The sequence below is a fragment of the Pieris rapae genome, chromosome 7, assembly GCF_905147795.1.
Source record: "Pieris rapae chromosome 7, ilPieRapa1.1, whole genome shotgun sequence".
In the NCBI taxonomy this organism is placed as follows: Eukaryota; Metazoa; Arthropoda; class Insecta; order Lepidoptera; family Pieridae; genus Pieris; species Pieris rapae.
Window position 1 is genome coordinate 10037501 of NC_059515.1, and position 24909 is coordinate 10062409.

Here is a 24909-nt window from a genome sequence, read left to right on the forward strand (position 1 = left end):
CACACAAGAATTATCCAAGTGCATTCAAATTGACGTCAATTACTTCTACACATTAGCTTATGTGCTAAATTGTATACTGCTGTCACGACATTCAATGATAGCAATATGTTGAAGGATTTCTTATGTAATCAAGATTCATCTTATCTATTATACATAGAAAAGGTTCTGGTAAATGTCTGAAATTAAGAAACTTAACGCCTATGAAGGGAAATAGTTTACAATATGTGTATGTTGCTGACAGCTGTACTGGTGTTAGAGATGGGCAGAAATTACCTGATTTTGTTTCAATACTGGATAGAAAAATAGGAGTACTAAGATGGAGATTGACGGGATAGTAGGTCAATGTGGATCCCCACTGCTAGAGAACGTCAAGATTGGGAAGCTTTAGAGTTTAGAGGCTTTTGCGGACGTCCCTTCGTCAATTGTTATTAAGTATAATTAAATAATTTTTTATATACTAGATATATTTACTTCACATTTGGCATGAATGTTAAGATTTATTCATTTATACTTATTTTATAACGTCATTATAAAATTAATATGACATATACTTGCCTATTTATATGTGGCGCATTGTGCGATTTTTTTATAATAAATGTATCTAGTTGTACGAGTATCATAGCAAATAAACGATTTCATTTCATTACAAATATGTCTCATATTACCGCATTGTAATGTAATTACCGTAAAATTCGATATTACACAATTCCAGTGGAGTGTACACCACACATTAATCTGATATGGGCAGTTTGGTGGCTTCAGTCGCGTGGAGGAAGCCCTAAATGACTACTGTTTATCCTATTTCGAAGCTATTCATGGCGAGTGATAAGTCAAGGTGCTGTGTTCAAGGATAAATAATGAGAATAAGGTCAAAAATAAATTCACCAACCAAGTGTCGCCCCGGGTCGCTGACGGGTCTTGCTTCATATAATAGTTAAAACAATCTTGTGGGTAATAAATTACTAACGAGAGCCGTATTACTCTTTCAGACAACCATGGCAAGACAAAATCAGATAAGAAATCTACACAACGAGGCAACTCTGAATGGGACTGTTAGACTTTAAGACCTTAAGCTTAATAAACGATTCTGAGTACATAAACATCCGTGCTATCAAGTGTTAGCAAAATTCAATGAATTTTAAACGAAAAAACAAATTAAAATTCGCCATTAAAATTTTCTTTCAAAGCTGATAAGACCAAGAACTGGCCTAGCTATGATAATACTAAATACTTTAAATACATTACATAAGGTACACAGATATAACTAAACTAGTAAATGGTGAACACATCAAAGATCACGTGTATTGTACAACCATTAATGGTTCACTGAACACATTCAGTTCAGTTGCATGGATATAAATTATAGGGATACCAGATGACTATTGTCATTAGAAATAAATATAAAACAATTCCTTTGGAATCCAGTTAAGATTTCAAAGAATAGTAAAGTTTCTCTGAATTGATTGATACCTATTTAGTAAACAAAGTGACGACCAGAGACAAGGTAAAGATATGGAAGTGATGTGCAGTCATCAATCGAAGAATGAAGGAAATGGTGAGTTGTGAAGGACTTGTCTTATGTTTGGGGTAAAGATGCCTTTACGCAAGACCGCATCATGGATGCCGAGCTGGGCGAGAGGCCTTTGGGGGGTCAACACTTAAACCCCTCTGCTATTCTGTAGCGAGACTTTACCCACTAAAAACGTCCTTAAGTTGGGCTCTCGGGGTTCGTCAAGACATTCAACTCTACGGGTATTGAATAACCAAACTTAACGCTTGATGGATGAATATAGAACGAGAGTTGGAGTTTGTGCATTAGTTGAGAGCGTCCCCCCGTTTTCAGCTAGCCGTAGCCAATAATATATTAAATTAATTAAACATTAAAGATATGTAGTTACATAAAATCTGGATACAGAAATGAGGCCGAGATCTAAAAAGATAGCGCAAGTGATATTTTTTCATTAGCATCAGCTAAAACAGAAAGTCATTAAAATTAATATGTACCTATGTAATTTACATAACATAATAGTTACTTCAATATCCTTGACTAGTACAACACGTGAAGAATTCCGTTACCTTGTTGAAATGTTCATTCTTACAATAGTACATAAATAACGGAGCATCTTAATTTCATGTGAAATTCATGTAATTTCGCCTCGCAAGGAAGCTTCTGGAGAATGCGAATCTTATCAAAAATGAAATGTTATTTTCGTTTCTTTTGAAATTAATGCGGAAAAGGTGAATTTTATGGGAGATTTGAAATTTGGCGCAGGATGAAGCTTATCATTATGTAATTTTATATATACTTTTGTATGTTTGTATCCTAGAAACACAAATGCAATTCAAAAATTTACTGTCTTTCATAATTCCTACAAATCCTACTAGCCTGAAAAATATAAGTTCTTACGTATGTATTAAATATTAGAATTAAAACAAAAAGGTGAAAACAACTATTTGTCTTATTAAACAGTTTCTCTATGTCCGATAATTTCCAATAATATAATCGTCATTTAGATAAGCCAATTTAATTTATGTTAGCGTCTCAATCCGTAATTTTTATATAAGTTATAAACTCATATATAAAACTATTGTCAGTATTGTTACCCAGCATCAAACAAAGTGTTCAATTTTAACATCTCCACACTACAACCGAAACCGAACTTAACTCTCGCAACGCACAGTAAAAAGTTGCAAGATTGATGTAATACCAACTGGGTTAATTTATTCAGTCCCTACATATGAGAACTTCTTTTTTAAGTAATAATGTAATTAGCTTACCTAATGACATATTGTATATATGTTTAATATATTTTAATATAGACAAGATATATTCAACAAAACGGTAACAGTCTGCTTATAATTAGGCATTCATCCAAACCCAATTAAAACTGAAACAAAGAATCGTTTGCATAAACGTTTTCATATTTTATTTCAAAAACTTCCAATTAATTTTAAACATCATTCGTGACTCTTGTGCTATAATAAAAATAATTAATTTCATAAAAAAACTAAAAAGGGAACTACGTAGTTTAATAACATGGAAATAATATCAATTAACAAACTGCATAGATTAACAGACGTTTATAACGTTGATTGAACAAGTTCTTGTCTCTACTGTATTTTTTGTGTTTTTACACATATGTATTGTTTTGTATGTATATATGTACTTAATTACCGCATTGAAGTTATCAGTAATGTTTGTATTTTGGTAAATAAATCTGTGGCCATAGGTCAGAACATGATTAATGCAATTTCATTATTTTTCAGGACCAGAAATTAAATTATTAAGAAATCTTGAAGGCACTATAAAAATATAAAACACTCGATATATTAATAGTCATACTGAGCAAAAATGTATTATCATCGTCTGATTTGTGACCACAGAAATAGATAGTCATTTTATAAAATAAGAAAACCAAAAGAATTAGATAAGACGTTTTAAAATACATGAACTACTCAGTTTATTGTTAATTCACTTTAAAGCATATTGTTAGTACCCGAAGGGATTACGGTCTGTTTTTAACCATTTGTTAATGCTACAAGCAGTAGTGTAATTGTGCAGTGATGCCCTAGTGGCTTTAGCGTGCGACTCTCAGTGAGGTCGTAGGTTCGATACCCGGCTGTGCACCAATGGACTTTCTTTCTATGGGCGACGGTATCACTGAAGTTTTAAGTGTTTTATAAAATTAAAAAAATCATGTAAATTTGCTGTGACAGAACAAACACACACATAACATTAGGTGAAGCTATTTTTAACATCTAGCGTCCTATATAAATATAGTTATAATTATTAATTGCTCTTCAGTACATTCACTCCCATTAGGTAAGACTAATTATGCAGGCGGATGCCTTATGATGGGCGTCTAACTGTTGACTACTGCCACTGCATACAAATGATAAAGAAACCTACTCAAGTACAGGTTTATAGCTAGCTGCTTAGTATAGTAAAATTCAAAGAGGGAATTGTCTATTTTTAGTCATATTTGAAAACAGTCAAATGTAGACTGACTTAAACTACTTAATATAAAGCTTTAAAACTTCAGGTTTATATAAATATGGAATGATACATAAATAAACATCTAAACCGTACACATACGATGTAGACCCTGTATATATCATACTTCAATAATTTCCAATTCCAATAATACCAAAGATAGTAAGATAGTAGATTACACTTTCCTTTTGAGTCGCACAATAAAGCCTTAACTGTTATATAAAATAACTTTTGTGAACCTAACTTAATACTAGATAAAGTAATTTAAGTCTAACTTAATTTACTAATTACATAAGGAAGTGTCCAATAAGACTACTTACTTATTATGGGGAAGACACATTTGTGTTCTATTTTTTCACTGCTAAGCACTAAAGACTGAAATATATATAGATCAGCTATGCTTATATATTTTCTTCTTTTACGAATTATCCATACACATAAACATGAAACCACTTTTCTATAAACGGTTTGAAGATAAACCTGTGACTCAAGTGGATTGACCGCGGTGAAGCAAGCCGATATTATTCATGCAATAGATGCATTAAGTTTATAACCCTACTTGAAACTATTTCTTTATTAATAAAAAGGAATGCTTTGTGTAACGAATATATTTTTCAGCATCAGAATGATACATAAACCCTGAGCAAGGCTTTCCAAAATTCATCCATTTGAAGACCCTCTGGGATGACCCTCGTATTAAAGAGAATCAAGGTCCCTAAACAAAAGCCATTAGATAACGTCAAAGAATGACTAACATATATCCGTAAACTATTGATTGTGGTTGACTATTTAGACATAATAATACAGAGACAATACGTACCGTTAAATGTAAAATCCAGCGTGAAAATTATTCCTTGACAATACACAAACACGACACAAAACTTTAATCGCACAGAAATACGTCTGCCTTTAACACGGATAAAACACAAACTGATCGGTGACATCAAGCAATGCATAGCTATTTATTCCAAACATAGTGTTGTGTGTATATTGATAAAGTTTATATTTGTTTGTTTCATTGTGGATTCTTTGAAGCTTGAAACGAGTTTGCCTACACGATTCACACTGTCAACAGTCGATGGGGTTTTTAAAGAATTTGTTTTCCGCATTCGTAATTAGTACTGTACGTTGGAGTGGAAACAGAATCGTCGTGGGATTTGAGGTAGCTCTTCATCTTAAACATAATTTTTATTAAAACTACACAGTAGACACCCACACACACAGAGTTACAAAAAGTTGTCGAGTGTGATGAAAAATTTGTATTAGAAAAAGACAAGTTTAGTTCTGAAACACAAATCTTATTTGAACGCTATTGCGTAAACCTAGGTAACTAAAATGTTTAGAACATAAAAAAACAGCTTCATGTAGAAAGTTGCCAATACTTCTGTATTTCGACGTAATCTCCGTTCCTCTCTACACATCGTAGCATTGATAGAACCACTGAGAAAAGCAGTGGACCCATTCTTCCTTAGGGGTCCCTTATACGCTTTCTTTCACCGCATCTTCAGGGCTCGTAAAGAAAATACCTCGAATTGTAGCTTTAGTTTTCTAAATCTTCCTGACGCCTGAATGTTTGTGTTATATGTGAATTTGACTCATACCAATGCCTAGGCTTGCCCGTATCTACTCAGTAGGTCACTCTCCTATCTTCCTCTGTCATGCGTCGCACATCACTGATGTTATCTTCAGTAGTCGCTGTCCCGTCCCTCACGCAGATCATCATTGAGATTACTACAGCAGGTCTTCTGTCTCGTCACGGTGTTTGCCTAAAAACGAGAAACGAACCAGTGGCGCTACCTTTTGGTCTGCGCCTCAGATTTCTGTATCTGTTCCATGATCACTTGATGATACAGCTCCTCTACTGTGTCGCGATGTTTTCCTTCACCGTTCGGAATGTTAATTGCGCACATAGACAGAAAGTGCATTGGTGCACAGCCGGAAATCGTTTCTACGTCCTATGAGTATCGCATGCTGACGTCACTAACCCAACACTGCTCTGGTGTTTGCCTACACCGTAGTAAATAAATGAGAAGAAAAATCGTTGGGTGAGTCTATAGACCCTATGTCTATACTAAAATGTATCATTTTAAACATATTATACGGCTTGACTCGGCAAGCATACAGAAGTGGTGGAGAAAGCTTCTCCAGCTTGGAAGAAAACTGCTCAATATAGATAGAGGTGGAGCCAGTTGAAAGAGGGCTATATATATGAGAGGTCTTAACGATAAAAACATATCTGTGTATAAGATTAAAATTTAAACTTAAAATTTTATGTTTCGAGAGGCTTAATTATTATTATAAGACTTAGTTATGAATTAAAGTCTTTATCAGTGTAGCAGTAAACGCAACTAACGAACTCAATTATTCCATACCTAATACATAATTTATATTCGATACGAAACAAAGGAATGCAATTATGTAATTAATTGCGTACAATTTATACTGTATTAACAATTGGCCTTTAACAATAAAAAACAAAGGGATATTTCCTAATATTCTAAGGCTCTACCGATAATATTAGGTATAACCACGAATCGTTATTGAACAAAGAATGTCATAGTTGAAGTAGAGTAATAATTAGAAAAAAGAATTAGGTAGAAGTAATAATTCAAGTGTAAATATAAAAAACTAACTTGTTTATACAATTTTACAACGAGCAGGCGGCTTACAATTCGCAGGTGCGTAACCAGCGTAAAAGAATTGATACGCTCTTTTCAGGACTTATTTTACTTATACTTAATTATAGTTATAGCAAACCCAATAAATTCTAAATTACTTTTAAAAAAAACGAGTCAATTGACTAAGTTTCCAGGCATAACACTAGATCCAAATCTTACTTGGAAACAATACGTTTTATCAATATATTTTAATAGATTTGTGTTTGCTTTGAGTCGAACTCGCAAAGTGGCTCGCAGCAACTACTACTTATCACGGCTATGTTGCCTCAGTTCTGAGTTGTAGTATCATTTTATAAGGAATTTATTAAGGCTGTTTTAGACGTTGTACCTACCTCTTGTAAGCTGTAGACGATTGACAATACCAAATTTATATAACCATGCAAGCAGTTATGCATTCCGAGTATTTTGTCCACAGGTTTAATAACAGTTATAAATAACTTATTATCAAGACATTATAAAAATTAATATGACATTTGGCATGCAAATCTTTATGTACATTTTTTTAAACCACATACGGTGGTTTAAATATACATACATACATTATTTCTACAACGCAAACGGTGCCTCTCAATGGAATCGCACCCAACTTAAATTTACCTCAGAAAATATCTGATTATGGCTGATAGCCGATTGCAGATGAACACAAACAATTGATGAACACAAAAAATTTATAATTATTTTGGCGAATTTTCATAATTACATTATATACATATAGATCGATTATCTAAATATACTAATTGCTTTACAAAAAACGATTTATTTATTTATATGCTACGACTAACTAACTATAGAATATATTATCGTGATTTACCATTTTTGTACAAGTATGTAATTAAAAATCTGGTTCTAGTAACTTGAGAAGACTCCTTGCCTAAGAGAAACAAATGATCCATGATCAAGTTAGTCCATTACTACTTATGATATAATAATAAATTTTATTTGCTTCTTACCATTTTACGGGTTAATTTGCTGCCTATAACAGCACTAAAAGAGTCCTGTGGAAACAGGTAACAAGCCTTCCATGGCAGACGGATAATATAAAAAAAACAAGATTACATAGTTTAGTCATCTCAATTACACAGCAAATGTCATGTCCTAGATTATTTTTATAATCCAACAATTTCGTTGAAATTGCACGTAAAATTTTTGGGTTTGATTTTCGAGCACAAAATCATACACAAACCATCCACTTCACAGCCTCCCGTAGTAAGACTGACGTGTATGGGTTGATAAGGGGAAAGAAGAAAGATGGAAATACACTTTCTGCAAATTCACTCTTTACACATACAAAGTGTGAGCTGAGGGCGCAGAAGGAAAACATCAGAAAAACGTCCTGTAGACATTTCTTTGATTTGGTAGCAAAAAAACGGTTCCCAAATGTGGCGCCCACCGCTCCAGTCTGCTGGTAAATCCACCACTAAAACTAAAGTCCTAAACAAAAGAAAACTAAAGCTTAAGTGGTTGCCGGTGTGTGAAGAAATTAAACGAAGAAGATGTTCTAATATCTGTAAAGTGCGGCTTATTATAACTTGTAATAAGTGGTTTTATTACGAATATAAAAACTTGATCAAGCATGCGCAGAACCCATTCACTTCCATGTGCATCGAGCAATGAATGGAGTAGTGCGACTAAATATAGGATATTAGAAGGGAACCTCAATGGGGCGCACCTTGAAAATAGGTCAGCGGGCCACCCGTGACGTCACTATAACGTATGACCCCGGAAACTGGGGCAGGGATCAAAGTTCACATCACTCTTTGTGCCAAATTACTTAATTGTCCGTAATCGATTTAAATTGTCGACAACGACAATGGCAAGCTTGATTAGCAAATATGATTTTAATAGGGTTTCCTTAACTTTCTGACTGCATCCAGTAGTATATTAGCCCAAGTGAATTTCTAAAATAAATAGCTCTAAATATTTTATTATATTAAAAGTTTGTACGTTACAAAAAACCTTATACATACAGATCTGTGTTTCTGTCTGTTATAAGCGAAGTTATGTGCTAAGCGAAGGCGTTAGCTCTGTGAGTTGCCCTTACGCTAACTGGTGCAGTTTAAAAAAACTTTTTAAGAGAGATTGCAATCGGAGTATGTCCGCTTCTTATCTAAATAGTCTGGCCATAAATACCATTACATATAAATTTACTTTTTTAAAACTTTTTGATTATTTTGAATTCAGAACATGTATATAATTTTAAAAATTTCTTTTGATTTTGCGCGATTTCTCATGTTTTCGTGGTCATTATCAATTTACAATATGTAATGGGGTGTTACAGACTGCACTGCATGTTAGGATTGCAGTAATCGTGTGAACGAAAGTGACCCAAAGTGGTCCCAGGATGGAGCCCTCGGTCAAATTCTAGACACTTAAAAAGCCGTATGTTCGTATATCGTACTATGAACCGATACAACAACACTTTATCTATCAAAAACATCACCTGTTAATGCTGTTAAAGCCAGATATCGTGGAAACCCCATTACAAAGAAAATATCTTTGTCCCGAGAAATGAGATAAGAGACTCTGACACATATTAAAAAACAAGACTTGAACCAAAAATAAATAAAATATACTATACAAGTAACACACCTGCATATGAAATCATCACCAAAGCATCTTAACACTCACAAGCACTTGACCAAACTTCACTTTTTATCACAATGACAAAGCCTTAACAAAAAGAGAGGCACTTGCTTTAATAGGTTAAGTCATCCATTGTGTTTGAGATTTCTGAATGACCCTATGGGCTTTTATGTGAAGCCCCCAGGGAAGTTGTACTTCTGAATATTATGTTTGTATCTAAAGATTTGTATTTCGCAAAAGATTCTTACAAAGTAAAACATTGCCTTGATGTATAATTATTTTCCAGACTAAAGAGAAGGTAAAATAAAGTATGTACAAATCTTTGTTTAAAATAAGAGCACATTGTGTCAGCTAATACAAGGCATTGGTAATAGATCCTGTATCTGAATAAAATGCTAAACTCCGCACTATATTCTGCCTGATTTCATTTGGATGTTTCACAGCAAACAACCAACAATAACGAATGTGGAAAAGCTTCAGTTTTAGTCGTTCAGAACATCTGGAAGATGGCATTGTCTGACTAACCAAGTTCTAATAGGGCAAACCAAGTTCTAATATAGCAAATCAAAGTGTATGATGGTAGGTCGCTAAGAAAATTAGGGTTGTGGATGAATACTAAATAATTGAGTATCCACAGTACTTATCTCACAATATCACTAAACATAAGATAAGCCTCTTGCCCTGGCAAACCTTTTTTAATTAAAAACAGTCTGCCCATGGAAAATTAACACAATTAGTAAATAACTAGTTTACTTATGGAAAGAAAAAGCTAAAAGTAATCCTTTAAGTCATATTTTATTATATATGTGATCCACCATGATTCATATATGTTTTACAATTCACAATGTAAAAAAATATGAATATTAACAAAAACTCTATAGTAAAGTATTTTCTATTGATATTTTTTTGAATAATTACGTGAACGAAAAATTGCCATGATCATCAACATTTCGAGAATCATAGAATCTTTAGTTTTATTTAAGGATGATAAAGTTAAAAAAAGTATTATACACCATACGCTTATTCAATTTCAAATTATGTAAAATTTATATTAATTAAAGAAAGATGAAAAGCCGGTTGACAATGACCTTCGCAATACAAATCAATAAAAATAATAAAGTTAAATTTGTAACTTACATAATAGACGTTGCCGCGTATTAAACAGGATATATTGAACTACCAAACTATCACTGTGGACATTGTTATCTTTATTGTATTAATTATTTGGTATAAAAAATTATCTGCCAACCAAAATTAATCCACACCACAAAAATTTCTAATACAAATTTCAATAGTTGTTACTTTGCTAACAATGAACATGTTTTGACATAAGATTTGTGTACATTGTCAATTGAGTTTTGAAACATGGCAGCTAAGTGAAATGTCAAGTACCCAACAATCAAAAGTCGTCAGTCATGTACAAAATGTAGGAAAAAAATAAAAATACTGAATCTACATATATTTTAATTTAAATCCAATATTATTTTGTAAATAAATAACAACAATAAAAAATTAAATATGGTATTTTAACTTTTAATAATATACTGCCACCTAGTTTTAATTATATTATGTTATAGTCAACTGTGTAATAGGTTGAAAATAATAGTAATACAGCCAATGAGTAACAGGTGGCACTAAACACTATTAAAATCCGTTAGTAAGTAAGGATGGTGTTTTGGTGTTATTTTTTAAAATAACATATAATTTAGTTTGGTCATATTTCCGGCTTGTACAGAAAGTAGTTGTGCTGATCATATAGCTGTATAGCAATTTTGAAACTATAAATGAAATCGCAAGAACACTAGCCAAAAAAAGGGCACAAATGATAGGGCATATTATTGGAGCAAGTCTTCCAAGTCGATTGGAGCGAACTGATGCAATTTCAGAATCGGATTCGCTGTGTCTTTCGGAATCTTTTGTCATTTCTGAAACAAATTCTTTCCAGTTACAAAAAATAAGTACTATAAAACATTAACAGGCTGAGATAACTGTTTCTTTGTTATGGTCTGCGGGTCAGGAGGTCTTGAATTTAAGTCCAGCTGAGTCAGCCTGAAAGTTATTCAGGCAAGGCAAAAGCAACTATAGTAATTAATTTAACTTTAACAATTCTCTTCTCTCGCAACAATTACAACGTGTAAGCCATTGCTAGTTGGCCATAATGACTAACAGGTGTAATTAGTTTTAACATTTTAAATTTTCTTTAAGGCAGACAATATCTATTTTTTCTTAAAAAAGTTATTCAATACTAACCTATACCAAACCTTGATTTTCATGTGATTAATAATAAAAACTATTATAATTCATTTTAACTAATAGAATGTTTCGATAATTTTTATTTTATTCAGTCAAGAAAAATAATGTCAAATATTTAAATTGACTTATGACATACAAACATAATAGACAATTGAATTCCTTTATAACCTAAGTGCAAATTATATTAAATAATATCTATGTAATCGTGATTAAATAAGTACAATTTATTTAGCCGCACCACTTCACGCATGTTTTTTTTTATACTACAGATTCACCTTATGTATTTCTTATAATTTGTCTGTGATTTGGTTTTTATTCAAACAGCCATTTATTCTGTCAAAAAGTCGTTATAAAGGATTTAAAGAAACAACGATTAAAATATTATAAAAAAACAATAATGAAACTATATCGATATATTTTATCTTTCACTATAGTAACAATCTTTTGCTTTGTCGGGTTCATGTATTTAATGATTCAAGTGGACCCTGATTTAAGAAATATACCGAATAAGGCTGCTCGTATGATGGAATATTATTCACGGGAAGTTGTTACAAATGAATTGGTAAAAATGTAGTCTTTTGTTTTTATTCAATAATATTGATAAGAAATAGTATCTTGTTGGTATTTTTGAATATCACTCGTTCATCACTCACCATAATACTAATCATAACAATCCCACTCGGAAACACCCACCACTTCTTTTGTGGAAATGTGTGAATACGGCAAGTGTTGAAGAAGCTTATAACTGTTGTTTTTAACATTATTAAAGTACATAAAAACTTGAAAGCTCATATTGACGTTTTAGTACATGATTTATTTAAAGTATTAAACTAAAAAAATATATTATAGGCCATCTTATGTGTTTTAATTTTCAGCCGTCGCAAGAAATATATATTGATATGAATAATCATGAAAGTATTTTCAACACTACTTGGAGAAATATTATATGGTAACATAAGTGAAAACATAAGACCACTGTCTGCGTAATAAATAATATTTAAAAAGTAGCGTTTTAATATATCCCAAAAATTCCGTGTACGAAACTATACCTAGATTCGGTTGTATTATGTAGCCTAAATTGCCTACTTAACGGAAAGTAGTAACTTTCTAGAAAGTTAATTAATTAAAAAGGTTATAGATTACGTTAGGCGGCCTTATCGTATATAAGCGATGGTTAACAACATACATCTTTAATATATATTTGTCCGTTATACAAAATAATGTGCAATGGGGCTAAATCGCAAAATGAATGGAAAATTAAGAAAATATACACTTATAACCTACCAACCAAGCAAAAACAAAAAAAGGTTGTGGCTGTAGAACCTCTTAGGTCTGGGCCTCAGATGTCTGTATCTGTTTCATGATCATTTGGCAATCTTATATATATTTTATTTATTATATATATAAATATAAATTCATTGATGCTGAAACGTAGGTAGTATGAAGTAGGTAAAAGTAAAAACTCTAAACTAATTATAATATTCTGTGATAAATCTTTTAAACAATTTTAAATTATCTATAATTAAACAACTTTAATCGATTTGACAGCGTTTTGTGTTTATTGTGCTTTGGCATTTCAAAGATGTTATTTTTTTTAATTTTTACACTTTTATAGCTTTATATATAACTTTATAAATCCATTAAAATGGTTAAACTTGGTCCAGTATTCCTTATAGCAACAGCAACTATTGTTGTGTTTTGTTTTGGATTACTCTGTTTTCTCATGAGGAGTGTTAATCCGAAACCGATTCCAGAAAACGCTAGGAGATACAGCTCAGTAAGTTCCGAAAACAATATTTAAATTAATTGATGGTTTAGTTTTCTACCTAAGCAGAGGTTTATATATAATACAAATGTTTGATTGATTCAAACACCTAACATCTTTAAAAATAATAACATAACGTAAATACTTATTTATGTATTTTAATAAAAGGTTTAAATAATTTGATTTTTATTTTAGCAAGTAATACCGTTTACGGAAGAACTGCAGCAGAATGGTAATTTGGACTATGGTTTGGAAAAGCTTCCAGCAAATGTTACTGTGCATGTAAAACCTTCCACCGAGAGTAATATCCAATCCTTTTCGTCTGATAATGCTATAATATCCGTACCTGTAGGGCCAAACATTAGGAATAACACTCATGTCAAAGATAATATAACATCAGAAAATGAAACAACTGACATGGATTCTATTCTCTCAAACATAAAGGGACAAAGAAGATCAATTAAATACGACGACGAGTATCTTAATTTAATCAAAATTCCTAGTTCGTTAATTTTAAACCTCAGAGATTATGCTGGACCAAAAATTGTTATCAATTTAAGCCCTGAAAGCATTAATAAAAGAGGAAGAAAAAGAAGTTATAGTCAGGAAAAGGTTTACAACAAAACAGTCATCGTTATAGAAGTCGATGAATCTATTCTTCTTAATGTAATATCGAATACAGTAGATGGGAATACATTTGATGAAGAGCAACCTAATATGACAAAAGACGAGCTATCGTTTGAAAATATGACCTTCAATCATCTAACTGAAAATCGAATGGATGATTTAATTAATAGTACAACTTTACCAGAAGATAATAACATTACTAATGATGCAAGTTCTTTCAGTACGACTATGTTTGCTAGTGACCTATCCGAAACCATTTATGTCATTGAGAATGATCCTACATTCAATGCCATTGAGAAAGTTACTTTTAAAGATACACCAGAACCTATATCAAGTTCTTTAGAGTTAGATAAAACAACTACGGGTATAAATGATCTTGTTGTTGACTTAATCATGCAAGGAGAGACGTTAAAGGATAGTCCACCGCGTAATAAAAATATATATGATAATACTTATGTCAGTTCATACAATTAATAGTGTTTTAAAATATTTTATATTCATCTGATTTTAGTACACCATTGATAATTTCTTGCACCTTTATCAAAGTTGACATCGTAGATTTTAACTTTACCTTTAAAGGTTGCACACATTAAATCGTCAATGATATAAATAGGTTTCGCGCCACTCCCAAGTGCGATAAAGCCTTCTATAAATCAAATACCATTTTATTTTCTTAATTATCGAAAACAACTTTTTGTTTCTTGTAAAAAGTGATTTCAGTATGTGGCAACTTGTTTTTATATTAATTAAATCAATCGAATCTAGAATTAAATGTTATGTCATGTTACATTTTAAAGGTTGAAATCGAAAATAATTAAAATAATCAATTTCGTAACAAGGTTTGGTCCCTTCCCATGCACGCTTCAGCGCCTGAATGTTGATGCGACTAGTCAGATACTTAAACAGCTCACAAACTTTAAATGACGAAGGACCTGATATGCACCTTGAGTTTGCATATTTTTACATACACATTTTGTAATTAAACACATTAGAAATATGCACATTTCCAATTACATAAATTTGCCACTTCCCTGGAATCAAAATTCTTTTTTTATTGTAAGTTTATTTCGTAATCCATATTGGATTCCTCTACGCGATATCTTACAAATGTCTGGTAAAACAAAGTGAATTCATTTAAGTCAGAACAAAGTGAATGTCAGTGTGGCAACAGGTATGCCTCTACAGCCGAGAGAGCGTTCCCACGTGTCGAGCTCGCCTGCCTTGGACGGCCTTGCCGATTTACTTTTGCTTATTACACTACATTCGTTACATATAAGTGCACTTTTAAGTATTTGTTCGTAGAGCTTTACGAAATTAAAATCTCTAAATTTACACATAAATTGTAACAAAAATGTAATGAATATAATTGTACTACCAAAATCTATGTTACGTATGAGACTGAATCCGGAGATTTTATTTTACTGAACAATAACGGTTTCTGAAACCTTGAATTAATAATAATACATTTTGCAGGCATTGCACATTTTCGAGAGAGGCTGATGTTTCTGTCGCATTGTAACCAAGAAAGAAATTTCTAAACATATTTTACATTTTTTATTTTTTTTTCACTGAAATGATAACAACACAGCCCAAGAAAGCAAAAATCTTGTCAAATGTTGTGTGTTAAATAGATTTGCTTTATTTATTTCGTAACAGCTAACATATATTATATTTAATAAAATACAATATATCAACAGTATAACCATGATGGAATACATAATATAAACAAAAAGTTTCGAATATTACCAAAGGATAAATACTATTTATAAATTATTCAACAATTAAACTAAGTAATACCTAATTTGGCTGTGTTATGAGTGAATGATTTGTATTAATTGCACAGGGTCTGTGCACTGCAAGCATATAAACACACACATACTTTGTTTGTTTTATAAATGTAATACTGTTTTATATCGTAATTATTCTAATATTATAGCATCTTTAAGCACTTCTAAAGAATACAAATAAGTCATTTATAACACCTATACTAACTTTAAAACAAGTTTAGTAAAAACGGCTTCATTTAAGTGTGTAAATTATTTGAAGAACTATAGATTAGTCTATTCATTTAAAAAAAGACCTCACATTTCTGTATCTGTTTTATGATAATTTATCAACCTAATATGCAAAGTTGACTTTTTGGCTCTAAGGCAATCTGGTTTTCACAATTTTCACCGTACGAGCAAATGTATGCCCACATAGAAAGTAAGTCTATTCGTTACAGCTGAGGATGGAACCTACGACCTTGTTCTCTAAAATATTTATAAAAATGCACAGTGATTGGTTGAAGTCAGAATAATGCCAGTAATAATGTAAAATGAGTGTTGCGACCCCGTTTCACGATTTAAAACTTTTTGATCTTGTTAGGCAGAGAGTATTAAGACTCTTTTGTAAATATTTCTTTTATTAGGTACTATTCAATCTTCAATTTGCGAAATTTTTAGTATCGACCGTATCATTCCGCAACTATTTTAAAAGTTACGTTGCGTTTGGTCGTTTGTCAGGTTCTTAGGCGTTGTCTTTCGTTATATTATATGTTATACATAAGCACATAGGTACCAATAGGTGCGTTATACGTATGCATATGAATACCAAAAACAGCAGCAGGTGGCTTTATATTATCTTTATCTGCTTCCTGGCTTAGTATTTGACACACAACACCTTCAAATAGGACGAAGGTTCTATGTTCAATTGCTTTGCTATTTCTATACTCCATCTTCATTACTGCCGGTTGTGCCTGAATTGGAATGCCCAAACTGACACGTCGAATTGCTGCCTTCAAACCACTCTACCCTCTTGCTTGAATCTTTATTTGGTCAGACCAACGGGTGGACAATCGAACCCCGCCTTCTCATGACATCAACAGCTTGTCAAAACTATTTGGTTCACTGCTGGATATTTTGCCAATGTAGCTAAGCACCCGTTTGGAAATGATAGCTGTCTAATATATGTGTGGTGGTGATCTTTAGGATGGTTATTTACCAGATCTCTTTCTTTATTCTCAACCAGATCTCTGGTTGAAAAATATAAATGAATGGACTTATTGGTTCTTTTTGTACTGCATGGTATTACTACATGGTACATGGTATATACTCGCAACAATCATCTCAAACGCCACATATCAATGCCTCTATCGTTTTTCGCTCCTCTACATGAATTAACCAGGCCTCTGATCTGTAAAAATATGGAAAAAAGCAAAGTTCTGACTGGCCTGTTCTTGGTTTTCGACACGTTTCTGTTTTGCCATATTCTGGTCAGTTTGCTCATTGCTGCTGTAGCTTTCTGTGTTCGCCTATGGAGTTCCCATCGTTGGTTGCTTATGAGGGAGGATATAACGGGATCTATATTTCTTCTTCTTATGCGGTACACTTTTGACAGGGCGGTCATGCTCACTACTTGTATATATAGTAGTAGTGGTACTAGAAGATGCTCGTGCCGCCATCGTTGCCTATTAGAGGTCTTCTCAGTTCAGTTTATTATAGTAAAAAAGTCTATGTTTTGTTATAATCTCATTATAGAGATCCGTTATTCTAAGCGTTTCTAATTAATAACTTTTAACTTTACTATAACTTACATAATACTTACATTTCTAAAATTTCGTATAGCCATTCCTATATACAAATGACCAGTTGTTACAATAACAATTCGTTATGGAGTAAATAATGTGAACAAAGATTATGTATACTGATTTACTATATGTATAGCACACCTGTGTAAATAATGTAAATTATAAAAATTTAAATGTCTACACTTTCAAATTTATATGTTGAATTGTTTAAAATCCTGTACCAAAGTAACATAAATGGGGAAGACACATTTCTGCGTACCATAAAGCATGCGAGTAGTTCATCAGCAATCGAAGTCGAAATATTTATATTTTCCGATACCAATCATTTAATATAAACGATATACCTTTAGTAATTGATATCAATCTTTAAGATTAATGATACTGTTTGAGTCAAGGCTCATTCAGGGTTTCTTAGTTATTTAAGTGTCGCCATAACCTAAGTCAGAGTTACGCCCCGAGAGTGAAGCCAGATGCAGAAATTTTATTTAGTATTACATTATATATCATGTACGTGAATATAGAGTGAAAATAATATCCTCTATTATTTAAAACATCCCGTTGACCCAGGAACCGTAGAGATACTTTGCATACAAATCCGTTGAAATGTGCAACAGCAGTTTAAACTATTTTAATTGAAGACGACGCAATTTACGAAATAGTAAGTTTATTAAGTAATGCAACCTTGAATTATAAAGTTCAAGATAATGGGCGTTTCCTTGCTCAACAAACGTATTTAATTAGAAAAGGTATAGCTTTAATCGAGAGGCCTTGATTTTACATGATTTAACATTATTTTATATACTGCAATGCATTATTATATTTATACCTTTTTATGAAATACGAGGCACACGGGACGGAACGGTCACCTGATGTTAATGACATGGACACTCATTACCAAAAGGTTCGTAGGTGCGTTGCCGGCGTTTCATGAATTGGTAAGTAGTCGAACTGGTTCGGAAATACTTCATGGGGCATCTGGTTCCACATAGTGATGGTACGCAGCAAAAACTATATTGAAGGGTGGATGATTGTGGCATTTGTGAAGCCCATGGTGATTATGGTAGGGGGCGCCTTTGTTGGATTACTATTCCATAGTTTATTTATGTGAGTCTGTGCTGTGTGCTGTCTGAAGCTGTCACCGAAAAAACGGATCCAGAAATTCATCTGCCTCATTTTGGTTAATTAGAATTACTTATTTACATACATGTGTGGAAACGTTTGCCTCGTTTAATCTCCCTCGGACAAGCAAAAAATCTGATGCGCAGCAGGCGGAAAATATTAAACGGCTCAAATGAAGGAGTCTTTCCTCGTTGTTTTAAATTTTCGTTTTATTAATTTTTAATTATTTTATTTTTACTTAGAAGTCAAAGATAATCGTATATTTTTGCTATAATTGCTAATAAACATTATGTAAAAAAATTGGAATAATATGAATATATTTTTTTAAACGCTATAAAAGAGTTTATTTGTACATTATGTATGTAAAATTGCTATTGCAAATGCAACCCAGATAAATAAATCTTCTCACAACATGCCTTAATTGAAATATCTTTCTAATCAAGCTTAATTAACTTCCAAATACAAATAAGAGATTTAAGTTATTTACAACGATTTAAAATAGACATTCTCAAACACATGCCTGAGTATAAGGTTCTACAATATTAGTAATTAACATTAGATGCAGAATGTCTAGCTCGTATTAAGAGTAGTCTGGTGGTCAAGGGTTTGATTATCAAACCTTAGGTCCAGGGTTTGTATAATATGATAATGTACAATTATCATAGTGCTCAGTAAAAGAAAATAGAACATATGAATCTATGAATCAATAACATTTGAGAGGCCCCAAAGGCTGATTATTGTCATTTTTTAAATGATGAAACAGACGTAGACTTGTCTGCTATTTGCCCATTTAACCTATAGATTTCGAGAGCATCCAAGCCTTCGAAGATCAAAAACCCTGTAGTAGGTACATATTACACTTAAAAATAACTCGACTCTTTGTATTTTTCTATAATTTAGTAATATATATGAAACTTAACTAACGTTAGGTTACATGACTCATGTAGAGTCATGTAACATACAACAATAATACAAAATATAGAAAGAGGATATATATATGCAGAACTACAAAAAAAAAACAAATAAGTGTACTAAATAATACAATTACATTGCCATTTACTTAACGTAAGTAATCTTTGTCGAAGCTAAAACCGGGTCTTATACTTATATCAACAAAAAATATCTGAATTAAATGCGAGATTTGTTTCAATTTTCTTGTTTCATAATTAACCACGATACTATAGAAATTAATTCACAAAAGATGCCGAAAGAAATTTTGCCAAAGGACTGTTTATTAGAAGATATTTAAGGTTATTAGAAGATATTAAGATCTAAATTGTACACATAAATTTATGATTAAAAAGGAGGATAACTTATCCAAAACGTACGTACTTAAAGTGAAGTACACACTAAGTACTGTAAGAATCTGTAGATACCAAATCCTATGTTAAGTAATAAAAGTAACTGACTGGAAAGAAGTAAGAACCACTAAATAAGAGTGGACACTTTACAAAATAGACATAGACATATTATTTATTACAAACAAAACACACATATAAATACACAAAATAACAATAATCAAAGAGAAAAAATTAAATAAAACATATAATGAGAGGTATATATATAGATTTTTTTCCTTTTCCCATTCGGTTCGTCTTTAGCATGTAATACGTGTGGCTGTGGCTGTTAATGGCCCTGGCTTAGCATTATGCTGTCATTCTGCCAGACACCACATCAGCTAGTTTGCCCTCAGTCACAAAAAAAAGGATATATTAACGCCGACATCATGGAAATGAGAATAATAATCTTAGTGAAAGTTAACAATATCACTGCTGGAAATGAACGGATTAAAATCTGTAAAAATAACTTGTACCCATAACATCTGCGTAAATGCGTCTAATACACATTAAAACACATCAAAACAAATACGCTCCTTAAACCATGCGCAGGTATTGCTAGTGTCTAAGATTCGTAGAGTTTCCGATTAAACCGACCTTACTTTGAGAGGAATATATTATTAAATATCGCGAGTATTTCTATGAATAACCTGTAGTAGGTACATAAAAATAACACATAAAAATAACTCTGCCCTTTGTGTTTTTCTATAATTTAATAATTCCATCAATAACGTCGATCAAAGGCAATAAATAATTTTCCTTACAGTTTATTTCAAACCTTTTCAGGTCTCGTTATGTACAAAGTTTTTCAATTTTCTCCCAGACTGGCGTTCAAAGAAATTTATGTTAAAGGAGATTATTTTAAAAATAGCGTCAGACTATTGAATAACAAGCGGATGTTCCACACGTAAATTATGTTTACGGAACATTATTTATTACAAATTATTATTGCTCCTATTAAATACATTTGACGTCCGTTAATTATAATATTCTCTTCTGTTTTGATAGGATTTTATTATTTCTGTGCTGTTAACATTTAAAATCCCGCGTAAGTATCACTGTACGCCGACGACATCATGACAAATGTAATCAAAAAACGACGTGTACATAAAATTGGTATCTACTGGTCTATGAAGAAAAACGAAAATGGGTTGGGTTTATAATTCAATACCTTGAATTTGATTATACTGAGTATGTAGGAGTCTCGGGGGACCTTGATTCGAAAACCTCCGTGAGATTTGGAGTAATTTATGCTGCTTGAGTTGTTTAAACTAATTAATTTTTTTTTTCGATATTTTGTGCAATATTAGAAATTTGTAAACGATCCGCCAGAACAGTGTGTTAGTGTGCGCGGATTATTCGTTAAAAAGCCGTTACTTTTTACATTTCTTTTGTTTTCTCGTGAATGTGCGTGAGTTTATTTGATTTTTTTTAAACTTGGTGAATTTTGCTTGATAAACGACCGGCTTATGTGGATGACTTTGATGACGATGGGCCGGGGTAATCTTAGGTACTATATGAATGTTTTGTTTTTTTTTTATTGAAATAACTGTTGCTGGTACTTGAAATTGGTTGGGGGTGATAAGTATACCCTCCCCCGACCTCAAAATCGAGGTATTGAATTGTAAACCTTAACCACGAAAATTGTAATAGATACCAAAATAACGTACTTACAAAGTTAGGCTAATCTTAATTTTACCAATTATGGCAGTGCCACGTGACACACACGAGTATGTTTGATCTGCCCAAAACCACTGTGTGTCAGCATAAAATTTCCTAACACGTATTAACATCGTTCTATTTACGTGTTCATAATTTACTTAAGCACGATATAAACTACTCATTGCTATTATGTAAACAGATAATGTCAATCAGTGATGAATCGCGTGGTCTTAAGATTAATTTGTTTTTATTTAATATTTTGAATCAAAAATGATGTAGACACTGTATTTACTCCATATAACAGGAGGCTCATTTGATGTTAAGGTGCTGCTCATGGACAATATAAGAATTGGTATGGTCTTTTCTTGAAGGAAATCAACTTTGTTATCAGTCGGGTCTGGCGTGAAACATTAAGCGCTGGTGGGCTTATATTAAAATCAAATAAAGTCCCTTTATAGGAATTTTTGACACTCCCATACCCACACTGAAAAGCTGCTGTCTCCTACATAGCAGCTTTTCTTCCTGTTCTATGTATCAAAAGAATTGTTAAGTCATAGATCTAGAATCATATTTTAAATAATTGTATTTTATTTAGTTTTAAAAAACTAGGCTAGCTTATTCTTGTATATATTCAGAACTATTTATTTAGATTAATATAGTCTTCGCTGTGCTTTTATGCCAAGGAGAAAACCCAAGGCAGTGGTATCAATTAAGCCACAGTACTAGTATGACACTCAACATATTATATTAGGAATGCTAAGACATATATATACAAACTTGGCGATTGAAAAGAGTGGCGGAAAGTTTCTTGCCAGTTCTTCTTACCCGCTCTACGCCCTTGACTTGCGAACTGGTTGTAAATGTAAATTTACAGTTAATTTAATTTGTTTTCTTGACGTTTATAAGTACCTATACGATTAAGGATATTTTGATTTAATTTGATTTGATATATCGTTATAATCCAATCTTTACCACCTGTAGTACTGTCCAAGACATACATTGGTTTATACATGGGTGGACTTTGAACTAATGATGAAAAGAGTAATGTCGTACTAATTCGCAGCGAATAATGTGATAAATAATCGTAATGGTAAAGATAACTGATATCATTCACGCGTCACCTCATGGTCGGATGTCAGTCAATGCACTTGCATTTTGTTTTGTTTTCAGCTTAATACATTTGCACTAGTAAAATCTCGTGACTATGTTTATTTTTAATTTGATTAACTTAATATGAAAGTTTTTTTAACTGTAACTTCTTTAGGCGCATGAGGGCACGTTTTTTACGGAACGTCACGAAGATGTGCAGCGTTTTTGTCGAAGAAAAGGGAGGGAGTGATTGAGACCGATTAAGAGAGAGTGAGAAAGGGAGATCGAGAAAAATTACACGCTATTGATTGATGTATTTGTTAGTAGTTACAATTAAAACTTTAGATGACAATTCTGTAACGTCTTGTGCATTTAACTCAGATTTTTTATTTATATATCTTATAATTAGCACGTAAATAGTGTGAATATAGTTATATAAATACATATCGTATGGTACATGATAATCTATTGTGGCTTTTACCTTAGTAATAATTAATTTACAAAGAAGTTACACTTCTGACATGTGTACTTTATGCACGCACTTTTTTTTAAGTCTGTGAAATATTAGTCGATAGTTAATGAGGAGTAGTTTTGAGTCTATGTTGCTAGAAAGAACAAGAAAATTTATATAATTGTAATACTGGCGTATTACAAAAATACTTCCAGTGTCTTTATAAATAAAACCCTTTATAGAAATCAAGCTTATTTATTGTTTTAGAATATCTTATTATAACAAAGATAAAATTTGTATTGTATAATAATACATTTTTAGTTTTAGTTATTTGTTTAAGTTTTTATGAATACATAGGATAGTTATCAACTTCCAATTAAATATAAATATCTTTAAAATAATGACTACTTTTTTATTATTTGTCATAAGTAATCAACAAGTTTTAGATAATGTTTTTATTTTATTTTGTGGTCAAAAAATTCACAACTCGTGGAAGTCGATGTGGCCTATCTTTATAGTACTTATGGAATTTTTTTTAATTATGTATTCGCTATTTCTACACGTCAAGTTCTCCTTGCGCTATTGAATAATAATGAACAGCATCGGCGCAAGTCTACAAGGAATCTCCACTATTAATAACTCTAATTAATCTTAAGTATTATTCTCTAATAAAGGATCTATCTTGAATCTGAATTACTGTCTTAACTATACTGTGTCTTTATCAGTCCTCGTGTTTATTAGCGTTAAGTTGACAAAGTTTGGAGCGGGTCAAGTGTGAGCGTTGACAAGTGCATGTTAATGGATCCGATTAAGCTCCAATTATGGTTAAATAATAACAAACGTCATATGATAAGAGACCATGTTTGTTGTAAATACTTCTCTACAATTTAGTTTTTATCTGAATTTATTTTTACTTAGAAAAATGGTATTCAAATTAGGTGGGTTGAAAAGTTCGTACGAGTTCGTTCATAGATGGCGCTACCAGTATTCTAATGATATGATTCTTACCTTCAATGGGTTTTAACTTAAAACTGGCATAAACTATCGCCATAAAAAATGAACTTATTTGTTTATAAATATTTCGATTTGGAGGTGATTACAATACGCAAAATTTGTCCTTGTTATGGGCAGTTGTTTAAAACATCTTGATCCATTGCCATAATAAATGTAAGTACTGGAATCAATTTTAGGGAAAATAATACGTTTTAAGTGAAAGCAAACCCAAAGATCACGAGCATATTGTCTTCACCAAAAATATTTTACTGTATAATCGTTGGTGTTCTAATTTTCTTTTCTAGCAACATTCGATGTTATTCCATGTATTTATTCTGACGCGTTGTTTATTCTAGAAATTGTGGTCATTTTGTATACGAACATTGAACCTGAACTGAATAACAAACTCAAATTATGGAATAAATGTCCTATATTCTCGGAATATCATTTGTTTTACAGTTACTGTAATAATTAAATAGTTATGAGACGCGAAGATTTATTCACTTTTACGGGGTGACTTTTCTACTGCAGCTAATAGATATTATCGAAACTACCCTACCGCCCGAACCCAATAATTAATCGACAATCTGACCGTGACAGTCCATCGATCACCTATCTGCATCGCAGTAATCAAACCCTACGAAGACCATCCATTTTTGGCGTCGAATATAATGCATTCTCTTCGCTCTTTACACTTTGATAATAAATATTTAAACCAAATAAGGTAAATCAAACTGTACAAATATAAAATTTGAAATACAGTATCACTAGAACATTATGTATTAGTTCT

General features: G+C 32.1%; 2 protein-coding genes across 3 annotated transcripts in view; one reads left to right on the forward strand and one right to left on the reverse strand.

Moving 5' to 3' along the window:
- LOC111001427 (protein GDAP2 homolog) overlaps positions 1 to 10555 on the reverse strand; it is a 69983-nt gene extending 59428 nt beyond the window's left edge. Inside the window, exon 1 of one of the 2 annotated variants that reach the window (XM_022271326.2) lies at positions 10393 to 10555. The gene's annotated coding sequence lies outside the window, so the exon portion shown is untranslated. Of the gene's footprint in view, positions 1 to 4814; positions 4935 to 10392 lie in introns of those variants that run through there. The other variant, XM_045628959.1, reaches the window with a different exon arrangement.
- A 2574-nt stretch (positions 10556 to 13129) lies between these two features.
- On the forward strand, positions 13130 to 15602 carry LOC111001419. The gene is made up of 3 exons (XM_022271314.2): positions 13130 to 13285; positions 13469 to 14264; positions 15598 to 15602. Exons 1-3 carry the CDS (start codon positions 13154 to 13156, stop codon positions 15600 to 15602), a joined length of 933 nt encoding a protein of 310 aa, XP_022127006.2. The 5' UTR covers positions 13130 to 13153.
- Positions 15603 to 24909: the final 9307 nt, after the last annotated feature.